This window comes from Alosa alosa, chromosome 20 (assembly GCF_017589495.1).
Source record: "Alosa alosa isolate M-15738 ecotype Scorff River chromosome 20, AALO_Geno_1.1, whole genome shotgun sequence".
In the NCBI taxonomy this organism is placed as follows: Eukaryota; Metazoa; Chordata; class Actinopteri; order Clupeiformes; family Clupeidae; genus Alosa; species Alosa alosa.
The window spans coordinates 12,311,559-12,332,275 of record NC_063208.1 but is presented as its reverse complement, the minus strand read 5'-3'; the positions used below and the strand labels follow the sequence as shown (position 1 = coordinate 12,332,275).

The 20,717-nt window shown below is 42.2% G+C and overlaps 1 protein-coding gene and 1 long non-coding RNA gene across 2 annotated transcripts; both read left to right on the top strand.

Moving 5' to 3' along the window:
• The first annotated feature begins 2,937 nt into the window (after window positions 1-2,937).
• Window positions 2,938-6,640, top strand: LOC125285100. The gene is made up of 3 exons (XR_007191982.1): window positions 2,938-3,192; window positions 4,539-4,628; window positions 5,557-6,640. It is a non-coding gene; the product is annotated as an uncharacterized LOC125285100 (long non-coding RNA).
• Window positions 6,641-9,773: 3,133 nt separating this feature from the next.
• LOC125285098 (Na(+)/H(+) exchanger beta-like) lies at window positions 9,774-19,933 on the top strand. The gene is made up of 12 exons (XM_048229352.1): window positions 9,774-10,210; window positions 11,315-11,775; window positions 14,763-15,013; window positions 15,501-15,718; window positions 15,885-16,087; window positions 16,432-16,521; window positions 16,677-16,747; window positions 16,936-17,091; window positions 17,696-17,810; window positions 18,072-18,179; window positions 18,273-18,342; window positions 18,519-19,933. Exons 1-12 carry the CDS (start codon window positions 9,925-9,927, stop codon window positions 18,842-18,844), a joined length of 2,355 nt encoding a protein of 784 aa, XP_048085309.1. The 5' UTR covers window positions 9,774-9,924; the 3' UTR covers window positions 18,845-19,933.
• Window positions 19,934-20,717: the final 784 nt, after the last annotated feature.

Sequence of the window (20,717 nt, the reverse complement as noted above, 5' to 3'; positions counted from 1 at the left end):
CAACAAATGCATATTCTGTACAGGCATATATGAAATACCACTGTGGTGACTTTTACGGATATTTTATTAAATGTACACAGGTATTGTAGTAATGGCATATTCATGAACACTCAGGAAATGAATGTAAAAAATATATTTAATGACAGTTAAATGTGACTTATCATTGCAGGAGCCAGGAGTCACTCTTATTATTCTGTGTTTTAATCAACCGTTCTGTACTCCATAAAATACATTTATCGGATGCTTACAGTCATGCATTGTTTTTTTTATATAATATAAAACTCATTCCCACATGGTAAATGGGTTTCAACTTTTTAACTTGCCCTGATGACCTCTGTGTGCATTTGACAGGACCAAATCAACGATTACATCGGTGTAGGCCTACTGTCAGCAGTGTTGTGCGTGAACGAGTTCAAAAGAACGCGTTCATTGAACACGCTCATTTTTTCGTGAACGTTGAACTGAACGCAACACATTTTTTAATAAAGAACTTGAACGTGAATTAGTTCACATTATGTGTCATGAACGGCAGACATCACTGTAAATGAACGTTGGAATTTGTTTTCCATTGAAAACTGAGTGACATCTGTTTTCTCTTTTGAAACGCAACGAGAGAAAGTTCCTCCCTCCTGTATTCTCTCTGGTGCCGCTTAAATCATGTATCACCAGACAGAAATGGTTTTGACATTGTGTGCGCAATGCATTGCGGGCAACGTAGTGTCCGGCTGAGAATAGTTGAATAGCATCAAAGAGTATAGAAGTAACTACTTCTATACTCTTTGATAGCATACTGGCTTCCGCACAACGTTACCCGTGATGAATTGCAGCAGAGCGGGGTAGGCATAGCAACGCCGCGTAGCAGGCAACGGCGAGAGCGCGGAGGGCTGGATTTCATTGCACTAATAAGTATAGAACTGGTCTACCTTGTCTGTAGGCTACTGCTGCAAGTTTCATCACCTGGTAAGAAACGAAGGGTTCAGATGCAAAAGCCTCTAAATGCCACCTACGTCAAAAATGAGATAAAGATGGTGAGTGAATGCTCTCCTCACATAGTATACGTTAATCAAATAATTTAACTTCAAAACACATCAAATAACACTCTCTTCCTGGTCTGAAATATCGATTTCTATGCAAAAACCTATAGGAACCGGATTTTAAATGCTCATTTAAAAGAAATGTGGTCAGACGGATTTAGAGGGTTTTGCATCTGAACTCTTCCCACAATTGCAGTGTCATGAGCAAATGTCTACAATGAGCAGCTTCAAAGAACGTATAGTGATTTCTAGCTCGTAGTGTGAAAAAAAGTATTTATTTGAATATTTCACGAAAAAAGTAAAATGAACTGAACTTTGAACTAGTTCAGAATTAAAATTGTGAACTTTGAACGTGAACTGTTCACTTTGAGCATGTATGAACTGAACGTGAACTAGTTCAGAAAAGCTGTGAACTGGCACAACACTGACTGTCAGCTTGCATTATGAACACAATGAACTTTTTCATACTTTGAGCCAGTAGGATACTACACAGTGACATTTTCATTTAATTGGGGGAGAAATTTCACATCTTCATAAAAGTGAGATTCTAGGTCTGTCAATAAACTGGTATGCCCATGCCTGCTCAGTGATGGCTCATATGCCCTTGCTTTATTGCAATGCAATTAAGCCTAAGTGGTTGCATACTATAAAACATTTATAGTATTCAATGAAAAAACAGAGTGTTAGGTGTGTTTCTATGCCAATATGGTTCCGACATTTTACAGGGGGCTACTCCCATGTTGGCGACCCCCCACACTCCCATGTCTTCGTCTCCGCCCATCCACCCGGCGCCGTGTTGCATGAACCAAGGGAACCTGCTAGGTTCGTTGAGTTCATGCGCCAACAAAACGTATGGCTCCCATTCCCCCAATAATACCCTATATAGCCAATACCCCCTCCTCCCCCTCTCCAGTTGATACTTCACGTACGCCTGCATGGAGAAATTCCTCGCGCGGTGTTCAATATTTCCAAGGAGGTAGTCCGTTGAAAAGAGTCCATCGTTAATTCTTGGTAAGTGATAATGTTTTTTAAGCAGATGTTTCATAACACACATAGGCCTACATGTATCTTCCTAGTCCCAGAAAACGGCCAAGCTCTACGATGGGTAAGTTCGTAGCCTATCATCATTGTGTGGCCGCGTACTGAGGCCTCAAAGTAATGTTTCTTTCATTCGTTTATCCGTTTTATTTAAAGCAGAATGTAGCCTAATCAAACAACGAAAAAATGTTTCAAATTGATCTCATTTGAAATGCATTCTGTTTTGTATAAGTCCAATTTCTTCTGGCCTCTATAGGCACTCTATCATGGTCATTTGATAGGATTTTTCTCCCAAACTACATAAGACCTACATTAATATCTAGCTTGCAGACAGCATTATCCAGCAATTCATTGTTCTTTGTTTTCAAATATTTGTGGCTTCCTCCTCTCTGCACCCATGTAAAGTTCAGATCATATTTTAATAATCTGAATTCTCCGTCCAGATGCATGCTCAATGCCATGGGTATTATATAAAGCTTCATGTAAAATAGAGATGGTTTTACGTAATACCAAAACAATGCCAGAAACATTGCCCAGTGAAGAGCATGACCTCACATGTTGTTTTGCTGTGGCTATATTCATGCCCTGTAGCTCTATTTAGGTCAATGACACTGCATTAGATATGGTCTCAGCATCATATATGGCACATATGTGATGTGGGACAATGGGAGGGGGCTTTTTCTTGAGTAAATGATGGAAGTGTGTGGCGTTGCATAATACACTGCAGCGTATTAACACACTTGCTCCTTCAAGCGTGCACCGTACTGCATGGCAAAACTTTTTGAGTGCACTGTCCTTTTCCCTTGCTCTTTCTCTCTCTCTCTCTCTCTCTCATTCTCTCTCTCTTCCCAGTCTCTGTTCACTAAATGGCTAAATCGTATCTGACAGGCAGTGTACGTGCAGCTCTGTGAATGTTTATGTAAGTGTGTGTCCCTGACTGTCCACTGAGAGGTGCACACACACACACACACACAAATACACACAGGCTCTCTCTCATACACAAACACACACACAGCGAGGCAGTGTTAGGAGCTTCAGGGTGTCTCTGCTCAGAGTGCAGCGGTCTCTTGCTGGTGCTGGATGTAATCAGTCAGCGGATCAGTCTTCCAGCAGGAGGAAGGTGAGTCTGGCTGGTTCCTCACAGGTTTAGAGCTACAGAAGATATAGCTTAGCTTCACTTTGTGAAGCTACTTTAGATAATTGAGTTTTTGTGCAGATTTGTGGTTTATGTTACTTCCTCTGACACTGTGAGTAGCAAAGGTGTAAAATATAGCATAGTGGGTGGGGGTTGTAACTCCCCAATAATCAAAACCGGCCAATGCAACCTCGGCCAACGCAACCTCCCAAGTTTCACCCCTGGTAAGAAGTAGTTAGAGAGAGCATTCCAGGAGGGATCTTTATTTTAAAATGTCCTGATTTAACCTTTCAGGGTGTTTCAGGGAAATATTAGATCCTTTGAAATACTGGCATTTTTTCAGGTAGATTAGAAAGTTTAATGGAAAAGCAGTTTCTTTGTATTTATAATCCTGATCCATTGAAAAAGTGAGAAGTTTAGGCTTTGGTTCTTGACAGGATCAAGTTTCAGATTCCTTGCATTCACTATGGAGGGAGTACACTTCTATGTGTGTTTTATTTTGGGCTATTAAATTAATATCATGAGGCACCATATTCAGCCGTGAAAGTCCCCTGCCCTTTGAATAATCTAAATAGAGTCTTTGTGTGGTTCTCGCTGTGTCTTCCTAAAGTGATTCAATGTTTTTCATTATATGATGCTTTGGTTCAACCTTTGTCCTTGTCACTGTAGCTTAATAATAGTATAATAGATCATTTGTTAATTCATTGAAACAAGAAAGTGATTTTCTATATCATCACTTAGCAGTTATGTTGATCTTACTTTTTCATTATAACAAACAACTCTTTTCTCGCCAACCTGGTGTACTTTTGCCACTGTTAAAGATGACTGGATAAGGAAGAATTAATATGAGGAGGAATAAGATGATGCAGCATTTGTACCAAATAAGATGATGCCCTATTATTGGTATGTTTCCATCTAAATGATAGTGGTAAATGGTTCTCTTCTATCAGGTGCTTTACAGATTTATACCCCTCAGGTTACCCATTCACAGACACATTCACACATACCGATGACGAAAGGTAATTTCAGCAAAGATTAGTCATAACATTTGTTTGAATGGATAATCAACATGTGAAATTCTTAGGGTGGACAGACAGACCATAGAAATTGTTTGGAAGCACTTGGTGGCTTGTTGAGCCTATAACTTTTCCTGTGGGATTATCAGGACTTTGTTGTAGATTAGTCCCTATTAGATTACAACTCATTAAGCCTCATTACAGAAACAGCAAATAGGGTGCTCTCTTGCACAGGAAGCTCTAGGATCATATATATTTGTTTATTTTGCCTTTAACTATTCATGTTACTGTTGCACCTTGATGTATCACCTGCAGGTTGGCTGTGGAGTTGGTCTGTGAAAGTACACTGCAACAATGATCATCAGACTCGGAAGACTGACTCCAGGATACTTCCGTCTTCTGCAGGTTTGTTGACATATTTTACAGTTTATTTACCTTATACTTCACAGCAGTGTTCATTTGTTAAAGTATTGATATGGTATGGCTAGTTTCTGCTGGTACAACAGAACAGTTATGACTATTCCGTAAATTTGATATTGGAACAGTAAATTGCATTACATGCTATTTCTGTATGTCAAAACCATAGACTGTAAAAAATATATGGCAAAACATATGAAGAGTTTAGTTCCAAAACGCCATATCCACCATTTTAATGAATTTTCATAAATCATTTTTTACATGAATCATTTCTTTCATTTATTATTTCAGTAGAACTGTAATTGGGTGTTGTTATTTGATTTATCTTTACTCAATCAAAACAACACAACTGCATTTTGATTGATATTACCTGAAATACACAATTAAATAGCCTGACTTTTTAATGTTTTTAAAAATGAAGATATAGCGTTTTGGAACCAAACTCTTCATATGTAACTTCTGTTCAAATTGTTTTGTTTTGGCTGTGATCACAGGAAGTCCACATTGCTAAATACATATCAAACCTGTGTTCCCCTTTAAGATGAGAACAAGTACATGTGCAACAGTGAGTGGTGCAGAGCACGCGTGCCACTTCCTCACTTCCTCCCCATCTCAAGAGCATTAATATTTGATGGCTAGTCTTGATTATATAAAGATGCCCTCTTATATAAAGTCCCCCTGGGACTGTGACCTGAAGACATCATGATGGCCGCTGTGTATTTTGAATCACCTATGTACCTTCATGATAACAATGCTTTAACAAGGTTTTTGGCATGTTTTCTTTTTTTCTTTTTTTGAGAGCCATGTATGTTCACTTGACGTGTTCACTGACTAACTTGCATTTGTTGGTTTATATTCAATGTGTGTGTGTGTGTGTGTGTGTGTGTATGTGTGTGTGTGCACTCTCTGACCTCAGCGGCAGGTCTCTGGTGAAGTGCGGATGCAGCCGCAGACTGGCCCTGTCAACCACATCGCTATGACGATGGCCACAGTGGGATTAGGGATGTCCTGCTACAGTGCCCGGCAGATGGCTGAGCGGGTCCACCTGAAGGAGGCTTCAGCCTGAGATGCCGCCCCCTAGAGGCCACGAGAGGACACCTCTCTGCCCAAAAGACCATGGGGCACGTTCAGGACTCAGACCTGCTACACGATTGGTGTTTAAATAGGTCTGTGCAAAAGATTCCATAAAGTGACATGGATGACTGCCCTACCTGGAATATCCTCCAGGACAACTTATAACCTCTACTTTCCTGTCTTTACATCTTTTTATATCTTCAGCAATTAGCCCTGATGGTGTGACAAGCTATGTGGTCAGTGTTTAAAGATTCATCAATAATGTAATGTTCAGGTAACATACATACCTTTACTGTAAGTAATTGCACTTAATTCTGACATTAAACCAGTGACATTGTCACCACTCACCAGACACTAAATCAAACTAAAATGGAAAAACCTGATAATTTCATTTTACCTGACTAATGTGAAGGAGTGGATCTTACCATGAATATGAGGCTTGGTTGATGAGGTTCGGTGTTTTTGTATGTTGAAATGTGTTTGTTGGAAAATGATGGAATGCTAAGCTGTGTGTTAACAGAGATGAGTTTTCTGGAAAGTGTTGTGAAGGAAAAGTGAAAGTGCTGCTCCTCTGAAAGACGTTTGCCCTTCGTGTTTGTCACTACCAAACGTTTTTGTTGCTTTAACATGGAGATGTCTTTGTGTATGAGACAAACTCTGACTATACTTGACATATGTACATCCTGACACTGTTTATCTTACATGTGTAACAAGCAAAAGCTTAATGAAATAATACTGTAAGACTTAGGCTACTTTATAGGAATACTAAGAATACATTAGTCATCACACTACTGTGGGATTTGCCACTTTTACTAACTCATCATAAGAATTGCACCTGTATTAGCCTACTTTGTTAACTGAATGGAACTTTATACTGTGCACCAAACTGTTTTTTAAACTGTGAATAAAATTTCTTTTAAATAATTTGAAGCTGTTTTGTCTAAATTATTAGGACCTGGAATATATAAATATAAATAATGTATACTATGTATTCACAACATTGTGTGCCGATGTCTATTTATTTGTTTATTTATTCTTGATTTATTAAGTTTGAAGGGTTTTCAATCCATTTCCTGTGAATTTCCTGTTCCTGTGTAGAATTCTGGAAGATTATCCTCATTGATGTTCCAATAATGCATTTCAGTGTAATAGCAGCAACAGTGTTGGATGGTACGGTATGACGGGGGATGTTACATGATCTTATCGGCTTCTCTTAAATGGAAGGTCTTTGTAACTTACGTAACTCCATATGAGCACTCCACTGGTTTTGTGTTTGGTTACTGATGTGAAGAAGTTTTGCAGAGACTGATATTGTCTCTTGAACGGGTGGCTGGATCATCTAAATGGGTTAATTCATATGAACTTAATATTTAAAAGCAGTACAGTTATATGTGTAACTGGGGGTACACACGGCCTGTCACTCAGAAACACAATTCAGGCTTTGCCTTCATTCTGTGTGAGTGGATCTGCAGCCTGGTCAATAAAATCAGGGTAGTAATATCAACTCAAAATATAATTTATAACAGTGCTCAATACATGGATGTTTGTTTACATTGTTTACATGTTTGTTTACATTTCTGTCTTCAGTGTTGAGCTGAATATTGAACCTAGTACATACTACATACCAGTTACAGCTCTGCATGATTTGTCTCTCACCATTTTCCTCATTTTTGAAAAATAAACCACAGAATAATATACTCTGAAACAAAATCCTAATAAACCTCTCTTGATTGACCTGTTGCAAATAAGATCTGTCTCATCCAGGCCTCCTGTGGTCACCACACTCCCCATAGTCCATTAATATCAAACAAGCTTTTCTCAATAGTTAAAGTTGACATCAATTCTCAGTTTCATGAGGCATATACCATTATTCCTTATCTGAGGTGCAATCAGTTTTTATGGGTACAATTGAGTTCCAAGAAGTTTCAAAATATTTGATTAAAAAGTCCTAAATAATTAAAACAAAAGTCTTAATCATTATTGCCCATCAAAGTTTAAGATTGTCTTATACTAGTGTCTCAAGTGAGCTAATGTATTCGTCTTGTTAATGGTGACAGCAGATGGCGAACAGGTTTAGTGTGGTTGCAACTTGATAGCCTGTGTGTTATGACTCACAATACCTCATTTTAGCCTTTTTATAACTCAAGGGAAGATCTGACTGGAGCTAAGCCCTGGTCCATTTGTTGCTATTACACATGGCTGGACACTGGGAGAAGTCATGTTTACACAGTGGCACCATGGGAAACCACCAGGAATTCTGGAGACTGTCATCACTGCAGCACTTACTGGGCTGGTGTTTGGAATTCAGGTGATGGGGGGGTCTTATCTCTCATACATTTAGTTGTATTTCATTGTTTTTCCTTCTTCGACTGAATTGAAATCAGTGAAGTCATATTGTAAGCTCTAAGCTGTAAGGTGATTATCTGCCCTTATCACTGTAAAGCCAGCATGGATGGGTGTTGACATACTGTATAACACAGAAAAAGCTCCACAGGAGAGAACGAAACTTCTCATTTTCATTCAATCAATGATCTTTGAGAATATGTGCACCTTCCCATATGGAATGTGAAAAATACATACAAACTATAGCAAAATATATTTACAATAATATGACATCTTATATAGGCAGTAATGGATGGTTCACTTTTATTAGAATTAGTCAGTCAAAGGAGAGCTTCTGAACCGCATGGACAGTTCTGAATGTGGCCATCTTCCCACCCTTGTCATCCAGTGTGTGCTCATCTGTGAAGTCCTGTTACTGTGTGAATGGGTCATGTTTGGTTAGCCAGAGAATCAAACGCTTGTTGTGCATAATGAGAAGCAGATAGACAGAGATCAGGAAGTGGGGCTCCAGGGATAAATCCCACAATCCACGGCGTCAGAGCGTGAGCCATACAGGAAAGGCCACAGACCCTTCATGTCTCAGTCCGCTGAGTCCAGACCACTGTTTGTTCAATCCACATTCCCCACATCTGACCATTATACCTCACATTTTCTTCACTCACTCCAAAATTCATTTGCATGCATACATTCAACAGAGGGTCAATACATGACATTACAGGTGGACATTAACGATGATGTATGACAAACTGCAATTGTTCATTTGTGTTATTTGTGTCTCGGTGAGCAGGACAGTCTTGTCTATTGATTTTTGGTTAATAGAATGCATAATGAAATTATGGAAGTTTAATACAATATAATAGTCAAAACTATACATACCCTTCATAAAGCATCAAGTTCTTAGAAGTGCATCAGACAACTCAGAGTATAAGGTCATGGTAATTCATATCCCCTGACATGTGACTGAGGTGATGATAACAAACTGTTATCATCACCTCAGTCATATGTCACAGTGATAACTAGGATTTTGGATGGTTTGTTTGCTTACATTAAAATATAATGTAAGTAGGCTAGATCTCTCCCGATCTCTGGTGGTAATCATTGGTACTGCATTTCCATCATCATTGTCATCAACACCACCACCACAATATCGTTATCGGGCAAAAAATGGAACTTGGCTGAGCTCCAAGGAAGCACTATTAAGTTCTATTATTATCTATTAGAAGGTACATCCATGTCTATGATAACCATATGATTGGAAGCAAATATTTGGGTTGTGTTGGTCATAACCTAAAACAGACACAGGTGTTGGCTCAGAAGCTCCTATCCAGTAGGTGTCACTGAATGCCCCCACACGCCACGGGTCTCATATTTTTTATTTTAAGCCAGACGAGAACTGGTCATAATAAGGATGCCAAAAAGGGCGTTACTTTTTAAAATAAACTTTCTCTCACCATCACAAAGATTAGGAAAGTTATTTATGGTCTGCCTAAAATAGGCTTACAACATATCCAAAAAGTCAGGAAACGTAGCCTAATAGATGGACAAAATGTCGTGGAAGGCTTCCAAGTCATTAAATCTTTTTGGCCTAGATAATAATCATTATTATCATCATAATTAAAAATTTGTATTTGATTGTATCATTGAGCCGACTGTGTCATGACTCTGTGGTGTTGACGTTTCTTGACACGATTGTATCATCGAGCCAACCGCCAGGCAGACTCATTCTGCGTCGACCGATGTGCGTAAAACAGCGCGGCTGCACCTGTTTCAATGGCTTGGTGATTTACGCCCAAAAGCGGCGTACCCGATGCATGTTCATCGTGTCGATTAGAATGAAGAACTAAGTCCAACTTACAGACTCGCTGAGATGTCAGCGCTTTTACGACCTGCCGGCGGTCCACACCGTTCCCTGGTTCGGAGATGGAGTCTCCTTGTAGCGGTATTAATTCTGTCTGTTATGGCAAGTTACGTGTCTGCATCTGTCGTCCGTACCGGCCAGGGAAACGGCACGACTACTCGGACCGATTCCAAAACAAACGGCACAAGTCATCACACGAAAAAGGCCTTTCCAGTCCTCTCTATCAATTATGACTATGTTCGGATGCCTTTCGAGATATCTCTATGGATATTACTTGCTTCATTAATGAAATTGGGTAGGTGAATTAAGTTAAGAATTCTGCTCCGGGATTTTCTTTGATGAATGTCGATACAGTAGCCTATATAATAATGTGGGATTTGTAGGCTATTGGATTCCTATAGTCACGCATTGCGTCACGTATTCAGGATGTATAAAGACGTGGCTAAGTAGCCTACATCAAGTTCCAATGACAGCATCTGTTTGGAGTAGGATATTTATCTACATCTGTCATTAAACTAGTCATTAAATAATTGCTATGCGTAATTATTATTCAATACAGATCACTGTCCCAGATTTAATGGGGCTGTAATACTGCTGTTCTTCAAAGTTTTTTTGACACTGAAGTGTAATGAGAAATGCTGGGATCGAATATTTGGCAAGCCAACAACTTCAGAGCCACTCATAAGTTCACTCATAACTCAAGTGATTAGTTTTAGGCTTTTTCATATCATGGATATGAAATCCCTCATCCATTTGTTTATCCAAAATGCGTTGGGTCCAGGGGCTTATCTGGGTGGTGTGCACCCCGCAGTTTTCGGCCTGATAAGATGCACATGAGAGCTGCTTGCGCACCATTTCAGTGTCTGCCCAATGCAAGAAACCCCTTGACACTGATAAAACATCTTATCAGACTGTGAGGGGTGTGCCCCAGAGGGAGAACAACTTGTAGACAGACATATTTTACACCAAATGTGAAGCAGAATTTACATAGTGATGAAAAAGTTGTCCATCAACAAATCTTTGATGGATATTGAGTCTCTATTTGAAGCAGCTCCCCAACCCATCAAATATATTAATTTATGTTTACTACATCTCCACAAACTGCTTGCAATGGCTTTTGTCAGGTTCCATCTGTTCTGTATAGTTCCTAAGTCTAAGAGATGCCACACTAAGCAATACTGAGACCTATAATAGTCCCGATGAGCTCAGATCCACATGTGCTTGTTCACTAATTTCTCTCATAGGTCGTAATATCTAATTAGGCTTTAATAGTCTCCCATAATGTCAGTTTTGTCTTCACTCAACTCTGTGATGATTCTTTCCTTCCGGGCTCCTCCGGTGTAAATCCAATGATCAGAGTGAGTCTGTTGTCTTCCCTGTTCCCTCTGGTCCTCCTCAGGCTTCCACCTGGTCCCGCGGCTGTCTGGTGTGGTGCCCGAGAGCTGCCTTCTCATCGTGGTGGGCCTGCTGGTGGGCGGTCTCATCAAGCTGATGGGCGAGAACCCGCCCGTGCTGGACTCCAAGCTCTTCTTCCTGTGCCTGCTGCCGCCCATCATTCTGGACGCCGGCTACTTCCTGCCCATCCGGCCCTTCACGGAGAACACCGGCACCATTCTGATGTTCGCCGTGGTGGGAACGCTGTGGAACGCCTTCTTCGTGGGCCTGATTCTGTACGGCGTGTGCCAGGCTACAGGTGGGGAGCTGAGGGAGGTGGGCCTGCTGGCGTGCCTGATCTTCGGCTCCATAGTGTCAGCGGTGGACCCGGTGGCGGTGTTGGCTGTGTTCGAGGACATCCAAATCAACGAGCTGCTGCACATCATTGTGTTCGGAGAGTCTCTGCTCAATGATGCGGTCACTGTGGTGAGTAGGTACTTAGTTACTGCACATCCAGGTGAGCAAGGGCCCAAACTAGTCCAAAATTGTGTACTCAGGTGTACTAACTACACTCAACAGTAGCTCAACAGTAGTCCAAGAGTTAAACCATAACACCAAAGTCCTTTTAGGGAAGTCCCTCCACTCGGCAGCCACATTGCATCGCATTTTGGGAACTTATCAGGCATCTATTTTGGGCAGAACTGTGCATGCACAAGGCTTCACGACACCAACCTTGCTCCCGCTGCGAGATCACAACACATGATTGGCACGATGTGTTCACAACATACCTGATGATTGGCACGATGTATTCACAACATACCTCATGATTGGCACGATGTATTCCCAACACACCACATGATTGGCACGATGTCTTCACAACATACCTCATGATTGGCACGATGTATTCACAACACACCACATAATTGGCATGAGGTATTCACAACATACCACATGATTGGCACAATGTATTCACAACACACCACATGATTGGCACGATGTATTCACATGTCAACTTTTGGTGGCGAAAGGGCCGGAATATGTGTAAACGACTGCCATGTTTGTGTTACGAACTAACCCCCATACATTTCTATGTGAGATTCTTTGAGTGCTGTGTCTCCTTATTAGAAAGTCTCGGATTGCACCCAGTGACCATTACTAGGGGTCTGAGGGAACATTTACAGTGGTAAGGTGAATGGGGTGCGACGCAATAACAGGAGTGGCTACTTGGCAAGGAATGTGATAAAGGGAATAGTTGGCAGTACATGCGACACAGGGAAGGACAAGTCAATGTGAGTGTTCAACCAAAGATGCCAAATGAGGGAGGGTAGGTCACACACAACTCTAGAAAGCCGGAAAAGACAGTTCCTCAATGGTGCCATTGTTTATCTGCCCATGTGGAAATGGATAGACAATGCAACCATTTTAGCCCAGTTTATACCCTCAATGATATTTTCCAGTAACCCAGAGAAGGCATCTCCGTCAGCAGTGGTGGTGATCAGATATCAGGGCTTTATTCCTGGGTCCATGCATCAAAAAAAGAGGGTGGCTTCACAAAGTTTCACCAGCTTGTTCCTGACTAGGTCTTTAATCTTACACGCAAATTGGCATCATGTCTGAGCACTTAGAGAGAACACTTAGAATGGGGTTTAGAAAGTATAGGTTGTCCTGGCCAAAGCCATTAACAATGGTGGCTTCTCAGTCCTTTGAGATCAGAACCCAAAACGCAGGAGCTGTATCCTTGACTCATGTTCTGTTCTGTTGGAGAGGAGCATGTGTCTCAAGTCAACAACGAACTTTTTTAAAAAGATTCTTTAGATAACATAACATAAACACAGGAAAAATAATACATAGACGACTTCTCCCTTGTATAATAGCAGAGATTTTTCCATTGCAGCTACAGGGCTTATATCTCAGTTGTCACTAGGCATGTCATGGTAACTGTTTTGTTGCACGGTATATTATCCTAGTAAATATTACGATATTAGTATCATAGGCTAATGTTACTGTAACTGCACTACTTTTTTCAGTGGTAACAGCTTCCACTCTATTGGAAGGTAAAGTGTGAGGTCAGGCACCGAAGTTGGACAAAGGTATCCCTAATTATTGTGGCAGGCCGAGTTATCACGCAATGTCATCGTTGTTGATTTTAGATGTCTCAGTTGTTAATCTGCATCAGAGGCCTAAAGCATAATCTGGAGCAAAACCCATTTGGTGGGTGTCCGTGCCGGAGTAAAGCTGCCTCATGTTAATTTATGGATTAATCACCCACGCGTACCAGCTGGGCCACTTTAATGCCAGCCAGTGTGAACCATGCTCACGGCCACAATCGATTACTCATTAAACGTGACACAGCACTTGTCTGTTATAGCAGCCAGTCAGGCTGGGTGAATGAATGCAATGAGTCCTTGCAGATGTAAATCTGACTCATGTCAGAGGATGTTGGCATCTCGAAGAAGTATGAGTTTATTAGCCTAGCACTCACAGATTACAGCCCAGATTATAGTCTGGAATCTGGACACTGATGGGCATTGTGTTCTGACGTAGCAGATAGACATGAATGTCCAGCTGCATCGTCCTACAGATCGCAGTGAGACATACTTGCACTAAAGAGGAGTTTCTCTGGAGCTTCTTTCTGTACCTGCCCGATTTGGCTTTACTCTTTAGTGCTGCTGTTGTTGTGGACGTTCTATAGGTTCTGATCGAGTAGATCAAATTGCATAAGCAGAAAGTCAGTTCTGTTTTTCTCGTAGTAAAATATGTGGTTGATAATCTCTCCACTCAATTCAGTAAACCTGATTTATTATCTCCACTCAGCCTGGCCATGTAACTCTTGTAAGCCAATCGCTTCTTTGATGTCCTTTGGATTGGCACTCCTTTAAAGCCTCTTGTCCAGCTGGAATCCAGTGGAATGTGTCCAGATCATAAGGCACACAGTGAACGAGGGTTGGCAGCACCACAGAGGAATTTGCAGAGGAGGATATTGAAATCTTTTTGCCTCACAATAATTGTACAGTTGATTTGTAGCACAGGAGGTCTGTGAGCAGTGTGTGGAGGATCTCAAGGACTCAAACAAACAAAAATACAAACAAAAACCTTCATGTGGTCATAGTGAAGTGAAGCAGAAGAACACAGTGTTAGCTGAGGGAGCATAGGTACGGCTATTTAGTAAAAAGTGTTCATATTGAGTTGAACACTAGCCCCTGATGACCACAGGAGCGCTGTCTGGTATAGATTTTTATTCAGGCTATTGTAAGTTGCTTTTGATAAATATGAATGTGTCGATACATTTGTGATAAATGTGTCAAAAGTATTTGCTAGTTTGTAGGATGTGAGTTTGGTGGTGAAGACTGAGGTGAAGGGATGCTAGCTAGCCTCCATGTTTAGAGCTCAGAGAGGACTGCTGTTGTGGTGGTGTGGGGGCTCCAGATGCGATCTGTGGGGGTTGCTCTCACCCTGTTGTCTGCCTGCTCCAGGTCCTCTACCATCTGTTTGAGGAGTTTGCTAACGCGGGCACGGTGACGCTGGTGGACGCCTGCCTGGGGGTGGCCTGCTTCCTGGTGGTGTCGCTGGGCGGGATCCTGGTGGGCGCCATTTACGGGGTGTTGGGAGCTTTCACCTCGCGATTCACCTCCCACACACGCGTCATCGAGCCTCTCTTCGTCTTCCTCTACAGCTACATGGCCTACCTGTCTGCTGAGGTGTTCCATCTGTCCGGCATCATGAGGCAAGTTTGCATCGTCTCTCTGAGCAAGTGTGGGAACTCAAACTGCAAGTCCTACACATAGGACTCTTTCATGTTTTATATACTGTAGTCCCAACTGTTAGCCGCGGTTTATACATTGATTTTGCTACATTTCTTCAGCTATTAGGTTAATACACAGGGGCAGTTAATATGGTATTAATATGATTTTAATTGTTTTAACCACTGTCCTGCAGCTTATACACAATGTGGCTAATACACAGGAAATTACTGGATATTTGTCATTATATCATTATGGAACAGATGGAAAAAAAATGCAGAAATTCATTAAGGATGTTCTTTCACTCATCACAAACAACATGGGAGCGCTCCACTTGAAATGACTAACAGTGCTCACTAGATGTGCAATGAACACAAACATAGAAATGAGCAACTCTTCATACAAAAACTAAAGGTCAATATCAGCAGATCTTTCAGACCCGATGTCTCTGAATGCTCCCTTGTCCTGCAGTCTGATTTCATGTGGTGTGGTGATGCGGCCTTATGTGGAGGCCAACGTATCCCACAAGTCCTACACCACCATCAAGTACTTCCTGAAGATGTGGAGCAGTGTGAGTGAGACGCTCATCTTCATCTTCTTGGGAGTGTCAACGGTGGCTGGGCCACACTCGTGGAACTGGACCTTCATCATCGTCACCATCTTCCTCTGCCTCCTCTCGCGAGTGCTCGGTGAGTGTTGCGTAGGACCCTTTTATCAGATTGTCTCCGCAGCTAGTTGTGGAGTGGTTTGTTTTGGTCAGCCAACTACACATATGATTTAAGTTGTATAAGTTATATAAATGATAACTTGCTTTTCTGTTTCTGTGTGTGTCTGTCTGTGTCATTCTGTTAACAGGAGTTGTTGGCTTAACCTTAGTTATCAACAGATTTCGCATTGTAAAACTGACCGGTAAAGATCAGTTCATAGTTGCGTATGGTGGCCTGCGGGGGGCGATAGCATTCTCTCTGGTGTTCCTGCTGCCTGAAGATCACTTTCCAATGAAGAATATGTTCCTAACAGCCATCATCACCGTGGTCTTCTTCACTGTGTTTGTTCAGGTCAGTTCAACTGCTGGCTTGGAATAGAACACCCAAGACGTATAGCATATGCTTTGAGTTCTAAAGATCTCTCCAGTATAAAGCCTGTGATAAGTGTTCAGATGATGGATTCTAGTGTCATGTTATCAACCAAGCTGGCAGTTTATATATTTAAGAATTCTGTAAGAACCCAACAAAATAACATTATACATAGCACCACAGAACCCCTAGTCTCCCCATATACACACAACGCACTGTGGTTGTGAGATGGCAAAGAACGTTTGACATGCACATGTTGAAATGTAACTTGCCCAGTGGCTGTGGATGCCTGTCTGATAGCCTTCCCCCGTCCTCTCCCTCCGCAGGGGATGACCATCCGGCCACTGGTGGAGCTGCTGGCCGTGAAGAGAAAGAAGGACACCAAGAGCTCCATCAACGAAGAGATCCACATTCAGGTGAGACCCCTCCGCCTGCAGTGGCCCACAGGTAGGACATCCACTTTGGCATCGACAAGTGGAGTAGAGTCATTTGTGGCGTGGAAGAGAAATGGATGTGAATGACGGCCATCTTCTTCCCCCCGTGGCTCTGTTACGGCCATTATGTGTTTCAGTTCCTGGATCATTTACTCACTGGCATCGAGGATGTGTGTGGACACTATGGGCACCACCACTGGAAGGATAAGTATGTATCCCAGAATGCTTTTCAGGGGGTTCTCTGCCCTTTATGATGCCACATACACTACAATTACGATATTACCCTTATAACAGATCTTTCTTCTCAAACATCTCCTTTCTCTCTCTCTCTCTTTCTCACACACACACACACACACACACACACACACACTGTGACTTTCTCTCTGTTTTCTTTAGGCTGAGCCGTTTTAACAAGTCCTATGTGAAGCGGTGGCTGATAGCGGGCGAGCGCTCCATGGAGCCCCAGCTCATCTCCTTCTACCACAAGCTGGAGCTCAGGCAGGCCCTCACACTGCTGGAGGGTGGAGGCGCCGCCGTCAACGTGTCCATGCAGTACGTCTGTCTGTCTGTCTGTCTGTCTGTCTGTCTCTGTGTTTGAGACTGTGAATGCAATGATGCTGGAGGATGGGGGCATCGCCAACATGTCCATCCAGTATGTCTGTCTGTCTGTATGTATGTGTGTGACTGTGTGTTTGAGACTGTGAATGTGATTTCTAACCTACAGCACTACTTTGTGATATTTGATTGTTGGTTGTATGTGTGTGTGTGTGTGTGTGTGTGTGTGTGTGTGTGTGTTAGCTTTATATATTCACTACTGTTCCCTACTATACCTACTATAATATGGTCATGGTTTAAAAAATGTTTTAGTCAGTGTGAGAACTCCTGTAAAACCATGTTATAGTTTAGTTCATGTTATAGTATAGTGTATAAGTGTTATAGTTGCTATTCAATATGTTTCGGTAGTTAGATAAACAATGCAATAAACAAGAGGAGGCCTAGGGGGAGCTGTGGTTCAAGTGGCTGCAGCATCAGTACCATATTTGGGTCCAAGGCCCCAAAGGGACCTGGGTTTGAAACTGTCGGATATAAGCCAAATGATTTAAGTTTAACGTGTGTGTGTGTGTGTGTGTGTGTGTGTGTGTGTTTCTCCTGTCAGGAATATCCAGCCCAGGAGGCCCTCTCCAGAGCGTCTCATTCCCCACATGCCTAAAGGTCGGGAGGAGGAGATCAGGAAGATCCTCAGGACCAACCTGCAGAACACCAGACAAAGGGTGAGACAGGGCTCCAGTTATCACTAAAATGGACACACACGGCCCCAGCCATGGCGCAACTGGCTGGGGCACCTGCACCATATGCCGGCGACCTGGGTTCGATTCCCGCCCCGTGGTCCTTTCCGGATCCCACTCCGACTCTCTCTCCCACTCACTTTCTGTCATTCTCCACTATCCTATCAATTAAAGGCAGAAAATCACAAAAAAATACACTTTAAAATGGACAATCTTTTGGTCATTCTGTTTTTCTCTCCCCTGCAGCTGCGCTCCTACAGCAGGCACACGCTATTCGAAGATCCCCTGGAGGAGGAGGAGGAGGACTATAGTGAGGTCCAGATGAGGAAGAAGAGAGTGGAGATGCACAGAAGAGTACGCCAAAATACACACACACACACACACACACACACACTTGTGTACCGGTATTTGTGTTCTAAAATGTCTGTGTATGACTTTTTTTTACAGATGAGTCATTACTTAACAGTTCCAGCTAAACCACAGACCCCACCTGCCAGGAGAGTGAGATTTGAGTCAGGTGAGACACTCTAAAGGCTGTTTTATGCTTCGGTGTCAAATCGATGACGTCCCGCAGAGCCTTGTGCGTGGGCGTGTACTCCCCAAGCCCTCCGCTGTGTGTATTTATATGTGTGTTTATATATACTGTATATAGTGTAGATGACTGGGTGATTGTGTTCATCTCTCTCCTGGCAGACAACCAGGTGTTTGGCTCCACCCCCACCTCCACCCCTAGCTCCAGGTTCCAGGTGTCCTTGGTCCCGTCCATCCAAGTGAGCCGGGCCCCCATCGCTCGCATGGAGCAGATGTCCCAGGAGTCGGTCAGCCTAGTGGATGAATCGTCCCAGCAGCAGGACTCTGAGGGGAAAGGCGCCTCGGGCAGCGATGGCAGCCTTGGGGCAGAGCTGAGCGTGATCCGCGGAGAGATGGACAACCTGAGGCTCCCACGCTGCTTTAGTGACCCGGGCCCCAACAAGATAGAAGAGGAAGATGAGGACGAGGAGGAGCACTTCATGTCTTGATGCTAGGAAGGTGTGTTGGTGTGTGTGTATTAAAGGTTGTTTTGCAGATCTGTGTGTGAAGGCATGCATCTGTGGAAAAAATAGGACAAATATAAAGAGATACCAATATCTGACACAGTCCCACAAATACACAAGAAGCACATCATTACGGACAAAACTGAAGAGCAAGGAAGCACTTTTCTTCATGATTTTTCGCATATTGTGTTTGTGTGTGTGTGGTTCAACTGCACTAATGTTCTATCTCACTACGTGTCTTGGGGGAGTAATGAGTTTATCTGTGTCTAAAATGGTGGCTCATGTAGTGATTGTGGTGCTTCAGAACAATACAGTACAGAGCCAAAGGCTTCAAACTACGTCTTCCATGATGCATGATTTCTGAAATAGCAACATTCTCAGGGACTGTATGAATAAATGTGTGTATGTGTGTGTGTGTGATTGTCTGTATATCTGACTACTTTATGTGTTTTGTGGTTGTGTGAATGAGCATCAAAAATGGGTGTGTACGTCTGTAGCCTACTGATAAGCATGACCGTTATACACACTCACACTGCACCAGAGTTTGCATTTGCCTTTATTCGCCAAGCAGATGTGTGGGCGAAAAGTTCTCTTTGCAGAAAATTCAAAGAGGCAAACATAATGGCAATGAACTGGTTGCCAGTTTGCTTTTGAATGTAAAGAGTGAAGTTGAAGCCACTGCTGTTAGCCAATGCTAATTTTGAGAATACCTCTCTGGTAGCCTGCAGCCGCCTCCACCACATCACCTGCCTCCTATTGTTCTTCGAACACGTTGTGGAGGTTCACTTTGAAAACAAATCCACAGGGAGATCACACACTAAAAACCCACACATGGCCTTGCTTGATGAACTACGCACAAATCCTCTCATGCCAAGCTAACCACTTTATTTTAATCTTTATGTATTTTTGTATAAAAAAAATGTTAAGTATGGGTTGCCAAAGACATTTTGTAAAACATGATGTGATTTCAATTTTGAAATTCAGTTGTATTAAAAAGAAGCAACATGTTCATTAATTTGGCCATTTGTAATGCATTTCTCTCTGTGACTATGAAATAAAAACATTCAAAGCCTCTCTCTTGTATGTGGATTGATATTCATCATTGGGTACAAGCGGTCAATGACCCACCATATCCATCAACACTTGGCAAGGTTTAATGACTTCATGTATTCTCCAAGCTGGTGCCACCATTTTGCAGTTTTTCACCTTTGTGTTTTTAGTCCAGAACATAGAACCTGAGTTGAGATGTGTTTACATCACACACTGGGAAGATCACACAGATATGTGATCAAGATTGACAATGTGCTAACTACTGAAGCCTGACTGGACATAGTTGAGATGGAAGGTTATTATTACCACTAACTTCTAACCAAACAGTTCCCAACAAACTGTGTCCACCAGGCGTCAGTGTTGCATCTCAGTTTAACGAGAGATGGGGAATTCTGCCGTGGGCCGGTCAGCCTGTGTGGGTGATGGTGATGTGCATCTATGTGTATGTAAATTAAATAATGATGCAAAGCTCAGAGTGGTACAAGAACTGTGACAGAAAATGCACGATGCGTGCAAGCAATTTATGTCTGTTAAAATTAATTATAACCTAAAGAAAACGGTACACACACAAAAAAAAAATCCAAGCATTCTCTTTGGGTTTGGTTTATTTTTCACTGGAAACGTAAGCCCTCTGTGGCTACATGTTATACTAGACAGCAGAACAGAACCAGACTGTAAGAAATCACAGACTCACGTTACATATGTGCATTTTTGCTGTGCCTGAAGTGAAGGCTGTATACCATGAGACCAAGGTATAGAGACTACTCTCTTTCCTTTTTGGATAATGATGTATTGCATTTTAGATTCG

Coding starts and splice junctions, on each gene's coding strand:
- LOC125285098 (XM_048229352.1), top strand. CDS start 9,925: ATGTCAGCGCTTTTACGACCTGCCGGCGGTCCACACCGTTCCCTGGTT. Junction 10,211..11,314: donor TGCTTCATTAATGAAATTGG/GTAGGTGAATTA, acceptor GGTCCTCCTCAG/GCTTCCACCTGGTCCCGCGG. Junction 18,180..18,272: donor GAGTGGAGATGCACAGAAGA/GTACGCCAAAAT, acceptor TTTTTTTTACAG/ATGAGTCATTACTTAACAGT.